General features: G+C 42.7%; 1 protein-coding gene across 2 annotated transcripts in view; it reads left to right on the forward strand.

Moving 5' to 3' along the window:
- The window catches only part of rapgefl1 (Rap guanine nucleotide exchange factor (GEF)-like 1), a 107,460-nt gene that overhangs the window by 37,180 nt on the left and 46,603 nt on the right, over positions 1 to 23,677 (forward strand). Inside the window, exons 1-2 of one of the 2 annotated variants that reach the window (XM_043674881.1) lie at positions 15,127 to 15,479; positions 20,307 to 20,385. In XM_043674881.1, the coding sequence (XP_043530816.1) occupies positions 20,348 to 20,385 (38 nt within the window). In that variant the 5' untranslated portion in view covers positions 15,127 to 15,479; positions 20,307 to 20,347. Of the gene's footprint in view, positions 1 to 15,126; positions 15,480 to 20,306; positions 20,386 to 23,677 lie in introns of those variants that run through there. The other variant, XM_043674880.1, reaches the window with a different exon arrangement.

Below are 23,677 nucleotides of genomic sequence, written 5' to 3' on the forward strand. Positions count from 1 at the left end.
GCGCGTTTAAAAAAAGTCGTTGGTAGTCTTGTACACCATGGGTGGTCTTGTTAATGGTTGCACATGTCGTTGAATGACGAGTGGCAGAATACCAATTGTTAAGTCATATGGTTCTGGCTTCAAGCCCCATTCCAACACTTGCGCACATCAGCTTGGCTGACACTTCAATGCTGCACTGACAGCATACTGCACTTCAGAAAAGTGTGACTGCATCAGGCAGTTCTAAGGATGTGAAATGCTTTGGGGCTTCTCTAGCGATGGGACGTGACAAGAAATAACTGCACACCCTTTCTTCTACAGAATGAGAAAGAGAAATTGGATTTTCCTTTTAACAGACCTTAGTGTCTTTATTTCAAAGGAAATAAATTGTAAAAAATAAGGATGACTTGCCAAAGCTATACAATAGTTAAACCACTATTGCCATACTGTAATAGTCTTGGTCTCCTTAATCTAAGAAATTATTGACTGCCATTGTAGGCAGTCTGCAGAAGATTCACTAGTTTGATCCCAGATATGGGATCAGTTGTTGTTTCAGATCTCCAGCATCTGCAATTTATTGTTTTATTTTAAAGTTTTTAGGGAGCTTGACGGAGTAGGTGCAGAGTTTATTTCTCCCTGCGGGTGAACCGAGGACCAGAGGACATAATCTCAGAGTAAGGAACCACCTAGTTTAAAACAAAGATTTAGAAGAACTTTTTTTCTCTTGGAGGGTGGTGAGCCTGTGAAAGTCTTTACTTTAGAGGACTGTTAAGGCTGAAACATTAAGTCTAATCAAGCCTGAGACAGAGAGATTTTTATTCCAGAAGTAGACCAAAAGTTGTGAGGGAAAAGGAAGTTGAGGATTATCAGATCAGCCATAATATCATTGCATGGCAGAGCAGCCTTGATGGGCCGAATGGCCGACTCCTGCTCCGACAGTTTATGGTTTTGATGCGAAGAATGTGTTTAGTTGAATGCTTCTCCCAGGTTCCTTTTACTGTGGTGTTGATCATATTGTTCACTGTCTGTCAGATAAAAGAAACGACAGAAGAAATGATTTTGGGAAATTGTTCTCAGCAAATTAAAATTCCTTCAGCAAAAATATTGAAAGCATGGTTTCCACAGATCTTGTACAGATAGGGATACGTGGGATCTTCCTGTATCAGTCGTCATATTGGTAGTGCACTCATCTCTGAGTTTCTGAGCTTGATTCCCACTCCAGGATCTGAGCACAAAAGTTCAGGCTGATGCTCCTGATCAGTGCTGAGGGAGTGCTGCACTGTCAGAGATGTCGTTTTTCAGTTGAAACTCAAAACTTGAGATTTATTTGCCTTTCCAGCTGGATATAAAATGATTCTGAGATGCTATTTTGAAGCAGAGCAAGGGAGCTATCCCCTGTGTCTTAGCTTTTGAGTTACACAAACAGCCATCGCACAAAATAAATGATCTCTGGGTCATGTTCTTCCTGGAACCTCTTGTGTACCTATTGACTGTCACATTTTCTACATTACAATAATGACCATACTTTCAAGCGTCACAGGTATTATTGTCGTGCAAAAGATGTTGTGTACTTTAACGTCTTTCTTTAAATGTTATTACTACATTCAGAGCAATCACAGAAAGATTCTGATGAATGTATAGACCTTACAGTCACCATTCTGAGAAAAGACATTATACAAAGCCCTGTTAAGTGTTGTCATTAATTTTACATTAAGTGTTCTGTTGTTGGACTGGCTTTACAATGTGAACACTTTCCACAAGTGGAAATTCAATTTGGCCAATTCAATAACAGCAGCTTGTGACCTTTATTTTCAGATTGCACCATTTTCTATAGTTTCATTATTTACTCAAGCATGCTATTGACTTAACGATTTCACACATGAGTTATACTGTACAGTGTCTTACAAATGCAGGCTGTCGTACCGTACAAGATTAATATCCCTCTAAATCTTCTTGCTAGGAGATGGTTACCTGTATATTAGGGGGTGACCTCATAGAAGTTTGTAAAATTATGAGGGGCATAGATAGGGTGATAGGGTCTTTTTCCCAGGACAGCAGAGTTCAAAACTAGAGGGCATAGGTTTAAGGTGAGAAGGGAGAGATTTCAAAGGAACCTAAGGGACAACATTTTTATGCAGAGGGTGGTGTGTCTATGGAATGTGCTGCCACAGGAAGTGGTGGAGGCTGGTTCAATTACAACATTTAAAAGGTATTTAGATGGGTATATGAATAGGAATGGTTTAGAGGGATATGGGCCAAGTGCTGGCAAATGGGACAAATTGGTTTGGGATATCTAGTCGACATGGTTGGTTTGGACTGAAGGGTTTATATACCTCTATGACTCTATATTAATGCAAAACCATTTGATGGTGCGATGGGGTCCCTAGTTGGGGGTCATTTGCTTGGGTGAGTAGGCCAGGAGCATGGGTTCGATCCCTCACACAGTCTGTGGCAGTTGTTGCAGGTTCTGTCCCTTCGTCATGTCACGCAATCGTGGAATAGTTCACCTCAAGCTGCGTATTTTCAATGTCACTCCTTAATGCAGAGGGATGCCTTTGTCCTTCATGGACAATGGCTCTTTTACATCTCTCTTTTTAGTTTTCAAGAAGAAAATATAGTTATAAGGACTAAAGGGATTGGGGAGAAAGTGGAGCAGGGGACTGAGTTGGATGATCAGCCATGATCACATAGAGTGGAACAGCAGGCTTGAAGGGCTAAATGACCTACTCCTGCATTCAATGTTTCGATGTACGATAGCATTGGTAAAATCACATTTCATTATTGTGTTCTGTACCCTATATATCAGTGTCTGATATCTGTCCAAGTGAATTTCTCTGCATGTAGAGAAGCTCACTGCTGGGCTAATCTCTCAAAACGATCCACATCCACAAGTGAGCTCCTTTCAGCTTTGTGTCAAACCTCTAACCACAGGTTGTACTCCAGGCGGTGATTTACCGAGTTTGAATGTGACGCTGACACTCAGTGCAAAAAGTAAAGTGTTTCATTCCCTCAAGCTGACTTCTCCCTCTGCAATCAATGGAATCATTCACCCAAAAATTGCCAAGTAATGAAATCACACTGTGCTCAGATCTAGCATACTCTCTCAGTGAGCATTAAAACGCAGTCATTAGTTGTACAATCACGATGGAACATAGGTGGATCTTTGCCCAGGTTCCCACGGGAACGGCAGGCAGCCTTTCAGTGACTTGAGCCTGTCCTGCCATTCAGTTTGATTGTGGTTTCTCTCCCAGAGTTCCTCACAGGGTCTAGGCCAGCCTGTCAAATGTGAACCCGTGGACTCGAGGTTAACTATTATTTTTTTAAGGGGCTGTTACTCTCGATTTAAGGTGAATGTGCGAATTTGCATTTGTGTTCAAGCCCACATGATGTGAATGGCACCTGATTTAAGGTACTACTCGGGCAACAGAGACTGCGTAAATACAACACAAAACAAAAGAGGGCACAGTGTGTACTGAGCTGTTTAGTTTGCACAATAGCCTGGATGCATCAGCAATCCTCACTTTGTAGTTGTTGCTGAAGATGGGGAGTGATTAAGCAGGCTGTAAGTTACAGGTTCCCCATGGTCCTGTATTACGTGGAGCAGACTGACTGCAATATGTGCCGAGTACCTGCATTAGCTTGCTTCTTCCATTGAGGCCTGCATTTAACTGCTTCCTTTTTAAGTAAATAATAATTTCTCAGGATTGCTGTCTGTACGTAAATCACCAACTGTGAAAGTAAATTATCACCTTCAGCTCAGGTGAGTTTTACCAGCCCTTTGGAGACAGGCTGGGGATGACGAATGACAGGATGGCAGGGGGTGGTGGACCTGAGGATGTCCTACTCCCATGCCCTTTTGCTAGGGGCAAGAAGATGGCATGTGTGCACCTAACTGGACCTCTTCCTGCCTCCAGTAAATTGTAACCAATGCATGGAGAGACTACCACAATGGCAAACTCCAGCAGCCTCACTGGGGGCAAGGAAGAACGTGTTTTCCCTCCTTTATCAATCACTCTGCCCTTCCTAGAAGGGGCCCCTGGCGACAGTGAGTACGCAGAGGATGAGAGCATTTCTTGGGGTTCCCACGCTCACTGGAGCCTGTCTGACCAGTCCTTAGACTGAGGTATAGGCCAATATATTTGATTCATTAATGGGATGTGAAGATGGAGCAGTATTTTATTGTCCATCCCTTATTCTCTTTGAAAGTGAGCCGGTGCTTTGATCTACTGCTATCTGTGTGGTGTAGGAGTACCCACATTGCTGTTACTAAACTGTGAGGCTGCCTGGCTGCTAATGTACTGTCCAGGTACAGTCTCCTTAGCAATTGAATTTAAAGGACCCTGAATTGACAGTTTAGTTTAGGAAGGAAGAAAGTTTAGCTGGTGCAAAAACAAAATGTCACCGGTGTATCCCCAGCCTGTTCAGCCTCTCCCTGTTGCTCAGATCCTCCAACCCTGGCAACATCCTTGTAAATCTTTTCTGAACCCTTTCAAGTTTTGCAACATCTGTCCTGTACAGCCGCAACATGACCTCCCAACTCCTGTACTCAATACTCTGACCAATAAAGGAAAGCATACCAAACGAGTGTTGGAGGCTGAGGGGAGACCTTATAGAGGTTTACAAAATTATGAGAGGCATGGATAGGATAAATAGACATACTCTTTTCCCTGGGGCATAGATTTAGGGTGAGAGGGGAAAGATATAAGAGAGACCTAAGTGGCAACCTTTTCACGCAGTGGGTAGTATGTGTATGGAATGAGCTGCCAGAGGATGTGGTGGAGGCTGGTACAATTGCAACATTTAAGAGGCATATGGATGGAGATATGAATAGGAAGGGTTTGGAGGGATATAGGCCGGGTACTAGCAGGTGGGACTAGATTGGGTCAGGATATCTGGTCGGCATGGATGGGTTGGACCGAAGGGTCTGTTTCCATGCTGTACATCTCTATGACTCTATTATTTGCAAGGATGGTTTCAAGAACAAGAAACTTAGAAAGTTATCCGGATAGATTGAAGAATTGGCCAAGTGAGTATAGCTGGGGATTTGGTTCAAAACCGGAAGTCCAGTGCAGAGGAGGAAAGCAGAGATTTATGTAAGGTTTGCTACAAGAAATACAGTCTCCAGAGGGAGAGGTGAGTGCAGGAGGATAAACAGTGTTGAGGTTATACAGGACGTTGGTGAGGCAAAAGTGAGGACTGCAGGTGCTGGAAACCAGAGTTTAGGTTAGAGTGGTGCTGGAACAGCACAGTAGGTCAGGCAGCATCCGAGAAGCAGGAAAATCGACGTATCGGAAAAGGCCCTTCATCAGGAATAGAGGCAGGGAGCCTCCAGGGTGGAGAGATAAATTGGGGAGTGGGGTGGGGCTGAGGAGAAGATAGCAAAGAGTACAATACGTGAATAGGGGTGGGGATGGAGATGATAGGTCAGAGGGGAGGGTAGAGCAGATAGGTGGGAAGGGAGATTGGCAGGTAGGACAGGTCATGAGGAGAGTGTTGAGCTGGAAGGTTGGAACTGGGGTAAGGTGGGGGGAGGGGAAATGAGGAAACTGGTGAAGTCCACGTTGGTGAGGCCTCTTCTGGAATACTGTGTACAGTTCCGGTTGTCCTTCAATAGGAAGGATATTAAATTGGAGAGGGTTCGGAACAGGTTTGCCAAGATGTTGTCCGGAATGGAAGGTTTGAGATATAAAATTAGGCTGGGACTTTCTTCACTGGAGTGAAAGAGGTTGAGGGGTGACCTTATTAAGATTTATAAAATAATGGGGAACATAGATAAGGTGAATAGCGAGGGCCTTTTCCTGAGGGTGTGGGTGTTCAAAACTAAGCTGCATAGTTTTAAGGTGAGAGGAGAAAGATTTAAAAAGGACATGAGGGGAAACCTTTTTTACTCAGTGGTTCGTGTGCGGAATGAACTGCCAGAGGAAGTGGTGGATGCAGGTATAATTACAATATTTAAAAGACATTTGGATAAGTTCATAGGAAAGCTTTGGAGGGGTAGGGGCCAAGGATAGGCAGGTGGGACTAGTTTAGTTTGAGAACGTGGTTGGCGTGGACCGAAGGGCTTGTTTCCATGCTTTGTGTCTCTATACGTTGGGCCTGTTCTCCTCGGAGAGTAGGAGGCTGAGAGGAGACTTGATAGAAGTTTTCAAAATCATGAGCAGGCTGTATAGAGTAGATAGGGAGAAGCTGTTCCTGTTCACAAAAAAAAACAGCTAACAAGAGAGCATAGATTTAAAGCGATGTACAAGTGAAGCAAGATTGATAGGGGAAGCAACTTTTTTCACAACGCAAGTAGTTAGGGTCAGTTGAGACATTCAAGAGGGCATAGCATGATTATTTGGACAGAAACAGTGTGGAGGGTTTTGGGAATGGCACATTTGGTTAGCTCAGTTGACTGAACCGCTGATTTGTGATGAAGTGTGACACCTTACAGTGTGGATTCAATTCCCCAGTGGTTGAGGTCACCATGAAGTACTCTCCTTCTCAATATTTCCCCTCGCCCGAGGCATGGTGACCCTCGGATTAAACCATCACCATTGGTCTCTCTCTGTAATGAGAGACAGCATCCCTATTGTCCAGTTGGACTATGGTGACTTCACCTTTTACCTTTTTAGATCTGAGGAATTCTATGGCTCTTGAGCTATATCACGCTATCCAGTATCAAGAGAGAATATTCATTGTGTGTTTTTGAGGAGCACTTGGTAATAGGAACTCCTGTGCATTCCACCAAATTCACCTCCTTGTCTAAATCCGTTTCCTACTTGTTAAGTCAAATGTGCATTTCATTGCCAAGACTTCTAATTTTTCATAACTCTGGGAAACTATTCTGTCACATGGATAATAATGAGGGGTGTGCATTAATTTTAATTGTATAGCCCCTAAACTCTCCATTGTCACCATTGTAAATGTTAAGACGATAACAGTTCATTAAACTATTAAAGTCTAGCCAGAGTAAATCCTTTAAGTCCTATACCGAGTTGTAGCGTATTATATTATATTATTAATAATGAGGAAAAGCTGTCCCAGCTTGCTTTGCTGTCAAGCTGTTAGGTAAGGACACCTGGATCAGCACATACAGTGACATACATACCCAATCTGAACAAGCCTGAAGTACTGTGCAATGGTATCCCACATCTTCCTTGTGTTGGCATGGAACACATTAATTGTTGGAAGGTCGTCTTTAACTTATTTTTTCAAGTTTCACTGTACAGTTTCTAAACAGCCTCCCTTTTGTCTTTCTCCAGCCATCAACCAACTTTCTAGAAAGAGCCATCGTTGAAGCCAATCCTGATTTTTATCAGCTTTACCTCCGATCATTTTGTTTCACAGGGACATGGGCACTGTTGATAAGACCAGCCTCGTTTGCCATTCTGTATTTGCCCTCAAACTGACTATCTTCCTGGGGCATTTCATAGGGCAGGTAGGACTTAGCCACATTGCTGTGAGTCTGGAATCACATATCAGCCAGAGTAGATGAAGACGGAAGATTTGTGTTTTTCCTGTTACCAGCATCTTCCCTTTTGAATTTGCACTGATGTTTCTATTTAACACATTCCTTTTATCTTCTTAATTCTTCTCACTTCTCCTTTGCAGGCTTCAGTTTCAGTATTTTTAGCTGTCTTCTGCATTCCTTTTGTTTCTTCCTTGTGTAGTCTTTATCTTCTATTTCTAAGCACATTTAAACATTTTAAGTACTGATGTTTGTCTCTGTTCAAATTATGATTGAACAGACTGTCAGCCTCTGACTAAATATTCTACTCGTTGTACAGCTAATGCAGTTTGGTTCTTTGGGAGATTTTAGTTGCAATATTTTTTCTTGGTTTAACCTCAGATATTGTGTGTTTAGTTACTGTTCATTGTCTAAGTAATTTATCTATGTCTCAGCCAGCAGCACCCACATTCCACAAATGAACTTAAACTGTCTTATAGCTTTTGAGCCCAATCTCCAGGAGAATAAGTACTCTATTAGGGCCATGTTTTCGGCTAAAGCCACCAGACTGGCTAAATAATAAATGGAAAAGTGGCAATAGTAATTTTCAGAATTATAGTACATTCCATTGCAATAAAGACTGTTTTCAAGGTCCATTAAATATTATTATTCAAACTCCTTTACTGTCGCAGTAAATGCCACACGCGAAATAGCTTCTAATTATAGATCCACTTTCTTGCATCCTTTAATAAACATGTTTTCCTTTTTTTTTATGCTTAATTCTGTAATAAAATCTATTAGAAGGTTGAAATAATTAGGACAAATGAGAAAAAGTAGCATAAGAGAGGTATTAAAAAGATATATTTCCGATTGGATTAGTAACATCCTAACAAACTAATATTTAAAAAAAAATGTTAAGTGAGAAATTACTGCAGTTGCAGTCCTGGCACTGCTGAGATCAAAATGAATAAATATTGCTTGTAAACATAAATTAGGGACATGCAACAATTGCCGTCACAACCTACGGAAGAATAAAACAAAATTGTAGCATTGGTTGTGCCGAACTGCAGTGTGAACTGGACTTGACTGCAAGGATCCCGAATATAAACTCATGATTTTATAGCTTATTCAATGAATCATCTTGATGGAGGTCACCTGAGCCAGTACCTTAATAATTCAGGATTTTTAACATCAACAGTTTGACATTGTTTTAAGACTTGTTCAGAAGCGAACCCCGTAAAGCAAGAAGGTGAGTCTGTAATCGAAGATTGTGCAAGCTAGGAAAGCCTTGACTTACGGCATGGACATTTCAGGAAGGAGTAAATCTGGCATAAAGTGCCTCACTGTTTCTCCAACACTCAGGACTGAGGACCACTGCAACCAGAGTAAAGTCTTTTACCTTTATCTTTGTGTCTATCTGTCTGTGCTTGTCTGTTTTAGACAGTCCCCAGTTGGCAAGTAGATACATTGTTGGAAAAAAATTGTGACGTGTGTTTTCTCTACATCAGGATTGGAGTTTTTAATTATAGAGTATCTGTAACTGCCTTGTAGGCCACAACACTCAGAGATACGCCAGTATTTATGATCTGGGGAAAAAAAAAACAATTCTTCCAAATTTCTTCAAGTTCTAGCAACTTTTTCTTCTATTACTTTCTCCATTTTGTGTTTACTCAACATGGAGGCAGAAACATGTCCTGTTCATTTACTCTATAAAATCTGTCATAACCTTGTAGATCTCATCACATTTTGTCCCTCAGTCACGTTAATCTTCCCCACTAGACATTACAGACAAGATGTTAATTCACTCAAAAGGTATTCACTAACACAGTTAAAAATTATCCCCACTTCACAGAGTATTGTTTGGAAATTATATTTTGCATCTTCCCCAATGCCTCTTTTTCTCATGTTGTAAAATGGAGCCCAGGACTGTTTGCCGTACCTCAAGTGTGGTCTAATGAACAGCCAAGATTCTAGCTGAAGTTAACATAACTTGTCTGCTCTCCAATTCGATCATTGCAGTAGATTAGATTACATTACATTACATTACATTACAGTGTGGAAACAGGCCCTTCGGCCCAACAAGTCCACACCGACCCGCCGAAGCGCAACCCACCAATACCCCTACATTTACCCCTTACCTAACACTACGGGCAATTTAGCATGGCCAATTCACCTGACCTGCACATGTTTGGACTGTGGGAGGAAACCGGAGCACCCGGAGGAAACCCACGCAGACACGGGGAGAACGTGCAAACTCCACACAGTTAGTCGCCTGAGGCAGGGATTGAACCTGGGTCTCTGGCGCTGTGAGGCAGCAGTGCTAACCACTGTGCCACCGTGCCGCTTAATTTGCATCCTTTTATAGCCTTGATGACCTAGGTTCTCCTTTTTAATAAGCTTTGTACCTGCATCAACAGATCCCTTTTAAAAACTTAAAATTCCAAAGATTGGCTTTTTTATTCTTCCATTATGTATAACCTCACATTTCCTACATTGAACTTCAATTGACTTCATATTGATGACCAAGTTGAGACAAGGAATGAATTGTACTTCGAGAAATTTTGTCTTAATTTCCCAGAACGTGTCAGAACAAGCAAATGGCAAGAGGATAGTATGCATAAGAGTCATGATTAATAGTCCTGTCATTTACAAGTGGGCATTAATTATTATAAAATTCACTGAAAGACTGTGAGTAATGGTTTATGCCAGTAAATGTTACTGTACAGATAAGATTCCATCATAATGTGTTGGATGTAAATATAGCCAGACTTAGTCACACGAACAGTGTGAGAGAGTAAATGTGGTGTTATGGTTCAGGGAGCTCCCTTCAGGTCCATCTCCTGCACTCTGTGCTGAATTAATGACTTAGTTGACAATGGCCCTCCTCCCTAATGAAGTATGGTCAATTTCACACATCTCACAACATTCTTTACTCCTCAGGCAGTCCCTTAGGATTGTGAATGACTTATTTCCCCTCTGACTGTATGTGTTCTGAAGTCCAATGCACGATCTGTAGCCCTGCCGCATGCGTGTGTTGTGGGCTGGAAAGATAGAGAAGTTATTTGGAGGTTTCTTGCATTCCTTTTGTTGCGTTGAATTAACTTATAGCCACTTGAAGCTTCTAATTGCGTCTGGTGTGTTTCTGAGTGAGCTATCTTCATTTTGTTCAGTGGAAAGCCAGGGTCTCTGAGAGTTGATGGGCATGTGTGATCTCTTTGGCAATGTTTTGAGGCCATCTCTAAATCATTTCTACTCTCCTTTTTGGGAGGTTCTCTGCCAGGATCCTGAGGGTTCTTCAGTTGGCTATAGCACTTGTGTTCCTTGGGTATCCAGTGGGCCTTGTTAGAAGGACCATGTATCTGAATATTTAATGGAATTGGACCCAGTTACACTGCATTCACATTTAATCAGCTATTAATGCTCAATGATCTTGCCTCAGTTAGAGAGATGAGTCAGTAGCAGAAGTCACTGGAAGGGAACTAGCTCAACCAACTGTACCCCTCAGCAAGTTGTTACCTCCAGTAGCGTGGAAGTGGGTGGGAAGGAATTAGACACTAACAAAATGTCACAGTCGTCTTTATACGTGACCTCAGGTGAGACATTCACAAGTTATGAACAGTTCCAGATGAACAACTCGTCTTTAAGTTCCTCGGTGAGGAGGGATGAAAGCACTCCTCTTCTTTATTCAACTGCCTCTCCAATTGGTCACAGCAAGGTTCATTAAAAAGGGATCACTTCCCTTGTCAATGACTTTCTCCCAAATGAATTTGTTTTAAAGGGAGTCATTTCGACCAGGATCTCTCAAATTAACATTACAGTAAGTTTATTCATTACTAAATGTGAGGAGAAATAAAAATGTCACATGCATGTACACAGGTTAGAGATGGAAGTGAGTTCAAGGTATACAGATCAGTCTATCTGGCTGGCTCATAGAGAGTAGATAGTGGAACATTGATAGTTGAACAATATCAGTCTGAGATTCTTGGCTTTTGCAGATAAGGTAAAATTCTTTTGCTCTGTTTCCTTTTTACGGATGTCTGGCTGGCAGCACACAGAGTGAGAGAGTCCTTCTCTAGTCCTCAATCCTTCTGACTGGATAACTGGCTAGTTGGTTTCTAGCACTCAGCGTGAGAGATTCATTTTACCTGCAACACAGGGGTGACTAGTGGGTGATCCTTTAGCCATTACTTTCAAAGCAGGTGGCACTCAAACGCAGTTTAGAACACACAAACCTTGGTCCACAACCACACCTTCCACTAGCACACGCAGACCAGGGTCACAGTCCGTTTTTAACCTCTTTTGTTTTGTTTAATTCTGGATAGGCAAAGAAAACCCTAACAAGGAAGTAGATTTCTGACCAGGAAGAGGAGGGAGAAATAGCCAACTACCTCATCTCTTCCTGTTCCATCTCTGTCTCCCTGTTTTGAAGTTCTCCTGACACTCTCTGCTCTGATATTCCGTAGCTCCACACAGGGTTTTGCCAGACAGCATTGAATTTGCATCTGAAGTTTCTTTTTGTCTGTAGCAGATCTCGTTTAAGAAAATACATTTTGAAATTAAAAGTTTAAAACGTGTCTACAGTACTTTGTGGCCCAGCACAGTGACTCAGTGGTTAGCACTGCTGCCTCACAGCAACAGGGATGCGGGTTCAATTCTTCCCTTGGGTAACTGTCTCTGTGGAGTTTGCACATTCTCCCCGTGTCTGCATGGGTTTCTTCTGGGTGCTCCAGTTTCCTCCCACAGTCCAAAGATGTGAAAGTTGGGTGGATCGATCAAGCTAAATTACCTGTAGTGTTCGGGGATGTGTAAGTTAGCTGGGGGTTATAGGATAGGGGTAGGGATGTGGGTGGAATGCTCTTTGGAGGATTGGTGTGGACGTGTTGGGCCAAATGGCCTGTTTCCAGATGTAGGGATTCTATTCTATTCTTAACTTCATGACAGCTCATTGTTTAAAATGTTCACTTGGATTGTCAATAACAATATTGTATCATCCAAAATCTTCAATTGTGTTCTAATCCTTTTAACTTGAACCTCCCTACCACCCAGTGTTGCTCTTTACTAGTATAACAAGCTGGTTGACTCAGAAGCGGCTGTCAGATTAAGGTCAGAAGTCAATGTACCTTGACTGTGCATCTGCATTTATTCCATGTGGAGGTGGATCATTTTGCCTCATCATCTTTCCCGCCTACAATAATCTGCTGCTGCTGGACAATTTGTGATAGGGTCTGAACAAAGCCCAAGTGTCTAAGGGTTTTGGGCTCATCATGCTCAGACTGTAGAGGAATGGGCAATTGCAGGTGAAGTCCTGCCCTTCAACAGTTGGGATCACTGGCCAGTGAACTTTCCGTACACCACCCTTCTAATGGGAGCAAGATGACCAAACACTCCATCCTTTAGGGTTTCTGAGGCTTGGCTGTGACCAGCCTCTACCCAAGCATACCAAGAATAGAAATTGCTGGAGAAACTCTGCAGGTCTGGCAGCATCTGTGGAGAAAAAGCAGAGTGACCCTCCTTCAGAACCTGAAAGCAAAGGCATGCAGTCTTGGAGCAGAGGGCAGTCTCATAATTAAGGGGTGCCAAGTCAATACTGAGATGAGGAGGAATTTCTTCTCAGAGGGCTGTGAGTCTTTGCCCTCCACAGCTCTCTGTGGCAAGGAGTTAAGTTGAGTTAGATTCTTGATCAGGAGGGGAATCGAGGATTATGATGACAATGTGGGGAAAGTGAATGTCAGGAATGTTGGATCAGCCATGGTCCTAATCACTGGTGGAGTAGGCCCCCGGGTCTGAATGCCCTACTATACGGTCAGTCCCTACTTCTTATCAGCTTGTGGTCTTTTCAGCTTGCACACATCTGGGCAATCACAAGGATGTCAAATTTCAAAGGAAGCAACAGTCTAAACTGCACAAGAAAAGAGTGTAGATTGTTTCTGGTTGTGGTGATACCATGGAGAATGCATCAGTGAGCCATTGTCCTCTGCTGTTTTGTTTAATTCAAATGCAGGCAGAGGATGGATCCCTATGATGTTCAACATGTTGAATGCAGTTCAACAAACATAAGTGTGCCAGGGTATGAGTCCAGTGAATAATCTTAAATTGCATTCTTAGTTTAATTCTTAGCATGCTGAATTATTCCGGAAGTGTTGCCCAATAATTAGAATCACACCTAACATTAGAAATTATGTTCACTGTTCTTCAAGCATGGTTTGGTCAAGGGTAGTCAATATTTTGTCTATTAAGAATAGCCTAAATTATGTGCTGTTTGATGTAATCTGCTAGTCACTGGGACATAAGGCCTACATTCCTAGCAACACACTACAAAGCAATTCATATAGAATCTTATTCACTTGTATAAAAGACAGAATGTCCTTTTAGCTTGATGGCTGCATCCTGTTAATGAAAAATACCTCCCGTTGCTACCACATCAAAGCAATTAAAAGGTAAACTCGCCATAGTTTTACCAACCATAGGGCTGCTCTCTTGTGTGTGTGTGTGTGTGTGTGAGAGAGAGAGAGAGAGAGACAATGATGGTGGTTTAACCTGAGGGTCACCATACCTCAAGCGAGGGGAGAGGTTGAGAAGGAGAGTCCTCCCTGATAATCTCTGCCAGTGCAGGAATTGAACCAATGCTGTTGGCATCACTCTGCATTGCCAGTCAGCCAGTCATCCAGCCAGCTGAGCTAACTCATTGAAATGTCTCCCTGCAGGAATAAAATACAAACTCCAAATTTGGAGAACAGAAACTTCAGCTCAATGGATTCCTCTTCTCTTTAGACTGGAGATTCTTCGGGCAAAAGTGAGGACTGCAGATGCTGGATTCTTCAGCCCAGTTTCCATACATATCATACTCAACAATACAAAATGATGTACAGTCATTAAGATGTGGCACCTCGCAAGCAACAATGTGATAATGTCCATATACTCGGAATTTTAGTATCTTGCTTATGAGTTAAATATTTACCATGGGCAGATCTCCTGATTCTTCTCTTCACAATATTGCCCTGTGATCTTTAACATCTACCAGAGACAACAAACAGGCTCTCGCCTTGATGTTTTATCCAAAAGATACCTCTGACAATGCTCCCTCAGTTCCATAATTCTTTTTCAAGATAATTTTACTAACTGTTGTCAATTTATGTACAGCTGTGCTTTGGATTCTTGATGAATACAGCATTACACGAATCCTGTGCCCAATAGTTTCAGTTGGCAGGTTCCAGCTGAACTTGGCACACACCATGACACTGTTTCTGTGGTTGAAAATCTCACGACACCAGGTTATAATCCAACAGGTTTATTTAAAAAAACAAGCTTTCAGAGCCTCCTTCATCAGGAGCAGCACTCCAAAAGCTTTTATTTTCAAATAAACCTGTGTTCGATTATAACCTGGTGTCATGTGACTTTCAACATTTTCCAACCCAGTCCAACACCAGCATCTCCACATCACTGTTTCCATGAACCTGCGTCACTTTACCACCAATAACACGGTTTATCACCAGGAGTCAAAGTGTCGTTCTTTGCTTTGTGGCCATGAGCGTATCTCTTGCCCAGGTGAAATTCTGTTTCACTGCAGCAACAAACACCCTCAGTCTTCAGGAGCTGGAGGTGCTGGTGTTGGACTGGGGTGGATAAGGTTAAAAATGACACAACAACAGGTTATAGTCCAACAAGTTCCAAATCGACCTGTTGGACTACAACCTGGTGTTGTGTGATTTTGAACATTCTTCAGGAGGACAGGTGAGCTCTGTCTGGTTTTGAAGGTCTCGTTTATAACCTGTAAACTCGGCTTTGCATCACAATCTTGCAGGCGTTGCGAGAGTGCTGGAGGCAGCTGGATCACCCGTCCTGATAGTTCCTAAAGTGGGACTTGAACGCACAATCTTCTGGCACAGGGGACAAGAGTGCTACCAATTAAACCACAGCTGACACTACGAAAGTACGGTGCCTGAACCATCCAACAATACTCCCAAGTGAGCCATTGTCAGTATTCTATGAAATGCCTGAAGCATTCCCTTAGCATTTTGTTCCTGCTGCAATGTGGAACCATTATCTTCCTACCGAACAGGCGATTACATAGGTGTGTTTATATTCCTGGTAAATTATTTTTGCGTAGTGTATTTGTGGAATCTTATCTTGTAATTAAGTGATTGCCTGGTCAGAGAAAAACAATGCTGCTTTGATACATGTTTGGCTTCTGCATGTAAAATGAAGTCAGCCATTTCCTGTGATCCACCTCCGTGAAAGAAGGAGGTAGCAACCACAACATATTTTAGTGATGGGACTAATTCTTTTTGTGTCAGGCATTGTGACAGACATGACGTTTGGTGGCAATATACAGTCAGCATATGGAGCAACTGTCAGGCTTTTGTGTTCAGCGGTTTTAAGGCAGGGCTATGGGCAATTAAATTGAAGCGTGCTTAGCAAAGAGAGTTGTGTATTTATGTACAGGTATCCCCCACATTTCAAAAGTTCGCTTTACGCCAATTCGCTTTTACGAAAGACCCACCTTAGTACCTGTTTTCTCTAACCAAAAGAATCCGAAGAGGATTTTGGGTTTTACAAAAAAAGGCAAAATTTTTCCCATATAAATTAATGCTTCTTCGCTTTACACCATTTCAGCTTACGAAAGGTTTCACAGGAATACTCTACTTTCGAATATCACCTTGTGTGAGCACGGCACATCTCAAGATGTTTCAATATAGCAATGTAGGAAACAGTGAATGCACTTCAATAGCTGTAGGGAGCTTTGGAGTATCTTGAGGACATGAAAGCGCTATAGGAATGCAAGTCTTACTTTGCACAGTGTTAGTCAGACACACACAAGTTTGCATAGGAATGACACTGGGTGCTTGCCTTTTGAGGTATTGCTACCAAAGAACCAGCACTGGAGTGAGGCCAAGTGGCTGCCTCCTCTGCTGTATCCTTCCTATAATTCAAACATCTGGTTCAAATCCTGCCAGATCGATAGGACTTCATGTCTCCATTTTATATACCAGCTCCACTAATGGAGTCTGGCATTAATTAGACTAACCAACATCTGCTGCCAAACTGTGACATTTTACACTGTTAACACAATTCCTTAATGGTTAATCCTTCCTTATAGGACTTCTGCATCCACTAGGGAGTTGGACATGCTCAGTACAAGGTAGAACTTGAATCCACATTTCAGATCTTGCACTGAGTTTTAGATAAAATGACTGCATGGAATGGAAAGAAGATACGACAGTGTTCTTGCATTTATTTACTTCTCTGAACATCACAGAGTGACTCACAACACGTCACACCCTATTAAATGCTTAATGCCTCACTGTCCTTACGTAGGCAACTGCAGCTACCAACTTGTACAGAAAAAGCTTGCCAACAGCAAGTAAGCCAAAAAAACTGCAGATGCTGGAATCCAAGGTAGACAGGCAGGAGGCTGGAAGAACACAGCAAGCCAGGCAGCAGCAGGAAGTGGAGAAGTCGACGTTTTGGGTGTAACCCTCATCACAGCAATGAGACGACTGGCTAGTTATTTTGTTGATGGAGGAGGATGAGCATTGACCAAAAATCCTTCATTCTTCAACAAATAATATTTTTATATGTTTTAGACCAACCAGAAGAAAGTGAAGACAGAGATTTTTCTGCACCTCCACACACGTCATCTACTGTCCGTTGCTCCTGATGTGGTCTCCTCTACATTGGGGAGACAGGACGCCACCTTGCGGAACCTCTCATAAAACACCTCTCGGGACACAAGCACCAAACAACTCCACCGCCCCATGGCCAAACACTTCAATTTCCCCTCCTACTCCACCAAGGACATGCAAGTCCTGGACCTCCTCTGTTGCCAAATCCTAGTCACCCAACGCCTGGATGAAGAACACCTCATCTTCCATTTTGGGGCCCTCCAACCACACGGGATCAATGTCGATTTCACCAGTTTCCCTGTTTCCCCCTCCCAACATTATCCCAGATCCAACCTTCCAACTTGGCACCACCCTCTAGAACTGTCCTACCTGTCCAATTTCCTTCCCACCTATCCGCTCCACTCTCCACTCCGAGCAATGACCATCACCCCACCTTTATCTACCTATTGCATTCCCAGCTAACTCCACCACCCCCTCCATTCCAGATGAAGAGCTTATGCTTGAAACATCAACTCTCCTGCTCTTCCTGATGGGCTGTGCTTTTCCAGCAGCATACTTTTTGATTTTGACCAACAGGGTCAGCTAGATGTCAGTTTGAACTTGTCGTCTGATAGACCACTGCTCTGATAGTGCAGCACTCCCTCATCTCTGCCCAGAGTGACTGCCCTGTACTGGAATAGGGTTTTAAACCTATGGCAGTCTGAATCCAAGGCCAGGATATTACTTGTCTCCACGCTAGTTCAGTTATTAGGTTAAGCGCCACTGTGAGAAAAGAATGTGTTTATACAAACAAAATGCAAATTTGGCAAACTTGGAATTGCTTCTTCACTCAGTTTCAGGCACGTCCCTGCAGGGGTTCCTCAGGGTGGTTTCCTAGGCCCAACCATCTTCAGCTACTTCACAGATCACTTACCCTCCACAATGAGGTCAGAAGTGGGAGTGTTTGCTGATTCAATACCATTTGCGTTTCTCAGAGACTGAAGCAGTCCACGATCAAATGCAACAAGACTGAGATGCTATTCAGGTTTGCGAGTGGCAAATAACATTAACGTAATACAAGTGTTAGGCAATGACCACCTTCAAAAAGAGAGAATTTAACCATCACTTGACATTCACTGTCATCATCATTGCTGAATCCCTCACTGTCAACGTCCTGGGAGTTACAATTGACCAGAAACTCAACTAGACGAACTACACAAATACAATGGCTACAAAAGCACGCCAGAGACCAGGAATTAGTGCTGAATGTCTTCCTCCTGCGGTTTAACAATTCTATGACTTTTTTTCAACAACATGGAATCCTTTAAAAGATGCTTAACTGATATAGGGAGAAGAGGAGATTTCCACTAGGAGTAGCAGCCAGAGATGAACGGCCTTATTAACGTGAAGACATAAATAGTGTATTATTGCAGTTCCTGAAAAGCCATTGCACTTTGTTATTCCTTTGCAGTCACACTGTTAGAACTTCGACAGAAAAGCTCAGGAAAAGTGGGGCAGCCAGTGAGGGAGTGTAAAGTGATGGCAGGTAGCAGAATCGTTAAACAGCGAGAAGTGCGGACATGGTTTCCCACTGCAGCTAGGCGGGGTGGGGGGCTAGGGCAGGCATGTTGGGTAACGATGGTTAACACTGCTGCCTCACAGCACCAGGGGCTTAGGTTCAATTCCAGCCTCAGACGACTGTCTGTGTGGAGTTTGCACATTATCCCCGTGTCTGCATGGGTTTCCTCCGGACACTGCAGTTTCCTCTCATAGTCCAAAGATGTGCAGGTTAGGAAGGATTGATCATGCTAAATTGTCCCGTAGTGTCCGGGGATGTATATGCTGGTGTATTAGCCATGGGGAATGCAGGGTTACAGGGATACAGTATGGGGTAGGTCGAGATGGGATACTCTTAGAGGGTCAGTGTGGACTCGATGGGCCGAATGACCTTCTTCCACACTGTAAGGATTCTATGATTCAACACTGGCATCCTGGGTCACCAGACGCTGCCAATTAATCATAAGATAGGAACTTCTGAGTCTTAAAGACCCTTGATTGAGCCAACTCCCTGGATCCAGGTAAGTTTCTTTTACTCGTTACCTGGGGATTGGGAGGGGAGAGGGCAGTTGGAGGCAAGGTGAGCAGGTGCCATTTAGAGGTCACCCCTTTTCTTCCCATCCATGCATCGGATTGCCCTGAGATTGGGACAGCTTGATATGTCCCTGCTCTTCAACCCAGCACGCCAGTCACCCTGGTTACGCAGTTGGGAAATTAGCCAATAGGGACTCAGCAAGTTGGGGCTCTTAATTGGCATTAAATGACCACTTCAGGACCTTTAATTGGTGGTGAGTTAAAGTTCTCAGAACGTAATTGGTGGCAAAGTGGGGGGTGGATAGTTCTCTGGGCAATCTCACCCAATTAATTCATCTTCCTGCCACCTCCGAGAGGGGAAACTTCCGCAGTGAAACTTGAAAACTCTCAAAGTGAAAACCACCCAATCAGCAAATCCTCTGCTACACCCTGGATCAGGCTGCCAAGAATCCTGCACCGTTCCTGTGCACATTTATTTTCAGAGCTTCTCTTTGTAGCTGTTCCTAGGCCCTCCCAGTTAGCAGCAGCCAGAGCCCTGGCAGTGGAAAGCCTCCGTTGTAATGTCCCTCGCATCTCATTGAGAGAGGTCAGGCCCTGCATGCTGCTTTCAGTTACTTTCCAATTCCCAAGGTCACTGAAGAACATCCAATATAGTGTTATTAACCACAATGAGCTATCACACTTCAAATTCTGTGTAAAATAAAAAGCTTTAGACGGAATGTTCATTATTGTAGTGCTGTCTGGGGAAATGAATTCCAAACTAATGAAAGAAACAGTTTTTCCACATCTCCATTTTAAATTGGAGACCCCTTAACAGGGTAGATTTATTGATTTGATTTGTTTTTGCCGTATTGACCTAGGTACAATGAAAAGTTTGTTTTTGCCTCCAGTGTGGCCAGCTCATAACCTAAAAAGATCATAGGGTGATTGAACAGAGTGAGGAAAACAATGTTCCAGCTGCAAAGAAGGTGCACAAAAAAACTATTAAAATTAATGTTCAAATTAGACTCGCGTATGTCTCAGAGTCTCACAGGAAAGTTGTGGGGGTAGAGTCCTTGTGTATACTTAAGACTGAGATAGATAGATTCTTGATCAATCAAAGGTTACAGGGAAAAGGCAGGAATTGGACATGATGATCCTACTGAACAGTCTTCTCCTGTTCCAATTTCTTATGATTTTATGATTTTTATTTTGTCATTTTACAGAGATTCTGCTGGATGATTTTCTCCTCACCCACTCGGTCTTCATGCCAACAGACAAGCTGCTGCAAGTTTTACATAAACAATATCCTTCCTTCGAAAAACATTGCATTACTCTCGTTATTAAATCAAAAGAGAAACTATGTCTGTTTGATGAAACCTGTAATATTCCCATCAGCAGCTACCAAGTGGAAAGCCTTTTATGCTTAAACAAATGTACACACGCATTAACGATCATCCCAGCCTTAATTTTTATTTTTAATTGGAGACCTCCCACAAAATTTGAATAAGACCCTGTCATTTTTTTTCTTTTCCATGTTCTCTGCATTTCACTTGAGAAAGTATATATCATGGGTCCCATTTTTCATTTGAGCCCTGGGGGTGGGGAATGTATTTTGAGTTCTAATCTGTCACACCCTGGCTCCCGCCAGAAAGCACTGAATGCAAAGCCGGATGCTTCAAAAGCAGATGTTATGGGAAATAATGGCAGGGAATTAAGGGACAGAGTAATTATTAAACAAGTGTACCCTAAGGATCAATTTCTTTAAGAGCCTTCAATCAACGTCTATAAACATCATCCCATCATGACAGCAAACCAAAACAGATGCCAATTTCCTGATTGCCAACGTCTCCACACTTCCCTGACACTGATTCTGAATCCGTGTGGCAAATTCTCACACTTGAGCTTTTTATAGTGAGGTTGTTTGATTGTGGCACTCCTTTGGGTTAGTCTCTAAAACGTACCTCTTTAATAATGGTTTTGTTTTTATATCTAATGTGGCTACTGTATTATATCTAGAATGGTTCAGTGCCATAATATATGTTAGAATGCTTCTGTGAAAAATCTTGGGGCATTTTATGTTCAAGGCACTATACCAACATAAGTTGTTATGATAGGAGGCAAAAGAAAACCCCAAAGTCCTTTGTTTGGTATGCAGTCAGGGTGGGCTGCTTGGAAACCAGCTTGGAGAGGGACTCTCTTCCTCTGCTTCACTATCTGACTGCTGCTGGGTACAAAACTATAGCACTTTAGCCAACCTCGTTACTGAGGCACACCATTCAGCTCCATCTGAGATCAAACCTGAGTTCCTATTAAGGCAATGTACTTCCCAACTAATCATGTCTTCCATTAGCCTAAGTGATGCTTAGTCATCCATGACTTCCATATATGAGATGGATCTAGAGGAATGTAAAATCTGGAGTAGCATTGTTATATAACCTTAGACTTAATCCTAATGATCCTCCTCATAATAACTGCCTCACATCTCAGCCTCGTCCTACACTAGCAATGTTGATGTGGCTGCTGGCTACACATTCCACACATACCAACCTGTTGTTGCAGGATGAGCTTCTATGGAGGGCTTGATATTGGCACCCAGGAGTGAAGCACAGTCCCTGAAGGACCTGCATTCAGATTCAGTGTCTGGACAAAGGAGACCCCCTCCATCTGATCATGAAGGCCATGCCAATGCACAGTGTGCTTTCCTGATGGCATGCCATGGAATAGAAACAGTGGCTCAGTGGTTAGCACTGCTGCCTCACAGCACCAGGGTCCTGGGTTCGATTCCAGTCTCAGGCAACTGTCTATGTGCAGTTTGCACATACTCCCCGTGTCTGCGTGGGTTTCCTTCGGGTACTCTGGTTTCCTCCCACAGTCCAAAGATGTGCAGGTTAGGTGGATTGGCCATGGTAACTTGCCCATAGTCTTCAGGGATGTGTAGGTTAGGTGCATCAGTCAGGGGAAATGTAAAGTGAATAGGATAGGGGAATGAGTCTGGGTGGGATACACTTCGGAGGGTCAGTGTGGACTTGTTGGGTCCAATGGCCTGTTTCTTCACTGTAGGGATTCTATGAAACCATTCCAGTCCACACTGAATGTGCCGAACTCCGTTATCACAGCCTTAGCAGCATTGAACCAATGGGGCCAAGGGATAATATCAGCTGAAACTAACACTCGCAGTCACTATCTGATGTTCTGTATTGAAAAGTTTATGAATGTGCTGGCATGTATCAACATTACTATGTTGGATAAGGATGTTCTTGGGCTCAGACCTCGGCACATGGAGAGAGTAACCTGCATCCTGAGGACTTCCCACGCATGGAAGAGAACACAATGAGTGTTGGCATGCCAAGCGGGAGGGGGAGAGAGAGGGTGAGGCATGCCAGGCAGAGCTGAGAGAGGAAAGCAGGCTAGGGGACCAAATTATAAATGGTGCTAACCAAAGAGCTCGAGGGATTTTGGTGTCTTGATTGCAATAAAGCCAATTGACCACCTCAGACCAATAGCAGTAATAAAAGGATCTCAATAGATAAAACTAGTTGCAGATACATAAGAATTAGGAGGCATTCATTCCTTCAGGTCTGCGACATGATTCAATAAGATTGCCACCGATGGTGGCCTCAGCTCCACCATTAAACAGCGGAATTGTCTTCTTGGACAACAGTGAGATTGGGTTAGAGTTCACTCAGCATTTGAACCCGACCTGTTACGACACTGGGTAAACTCTCCTGCTTAATTTAAAACCAGCAGCACAGAAAAGATTTATCCTGTGCAGTAATCTGTAAAAATTCGAGTGGCCAAGAACTATGTAAAGTAAAAATTAACAACTTTTATTTCTTAAAATAAAACAGAGAATAATTAACTAACCACTATTTACAATTTCTTTCTCTAACCTATCGCTACCTTCCCTTCTGTAATATTAGTTTCATAAAACTCCCAATTAAGATTTTCAAAACAACACTTTTTATCTCATAACCAGTTAACTGTAGGTTCTTGTCTTCGGATCTTCCTGTGTCTTCTTTTCTCTTTGTTAGGAATTTCTGCATCACAGGTTACTGATCAAAAAGCTATTTGTGAGAGAGAGCTATTTTCAAGCAGTCTGTTTACATGCTGGGCTTGGCAATTCTCCTCTTAACTGTTCAATTTTCCCCAGTTTTATACTGCAGACCATCAGATTGTGTCATTGGCTTTTAAGATGGAATTGAGTATATTGACAGTCTTGATTAGAGTTTGATATGTTTCGGGTATAATTTAAACTGATTGGCCGAATTCAAATTTGTTTTTGTCTCCAAGCAACAAACTAATCGAGTTCTTTGACCCAGTGTTACACATTGTTACCATTTTTGGGTACACTTCGTGCTGTGTCCGGTAGTTCTGCTGCTTTTAATTCTCTCAAAAGTAGACTCGCATCTTCATAACGGTCCTCACATCTTTGTTTGCAGAATTCCCCAGAGTAGGAACCACATCCCTCGACCATGACTATTGCAGTCCTATCACATAATGAGCACTCAGTAAAATGGTAAAAGTCAGGAGAGCATTAAGATCCCTCATTGTTTCTTCAACAGGCACTTGCATTTCTAAATCTTTAATGTAGCTG

Source organism: Chiloscyllium plagiosum, chromosome 33 (assembly GCF_004010195.1).
Source record: "Chiloscyllium plagiosum isolate BGI_BamShark_2017 chromosome 33, ASM401019v2, whole genome shotgun sequence".
NCBI lineage: Eukaryota > Metazoa > Chordata > Chondrichthyes > Orectolobiformes > Hemiscylliidae > Chiloscyllium > Chiloscyllium plagiosum.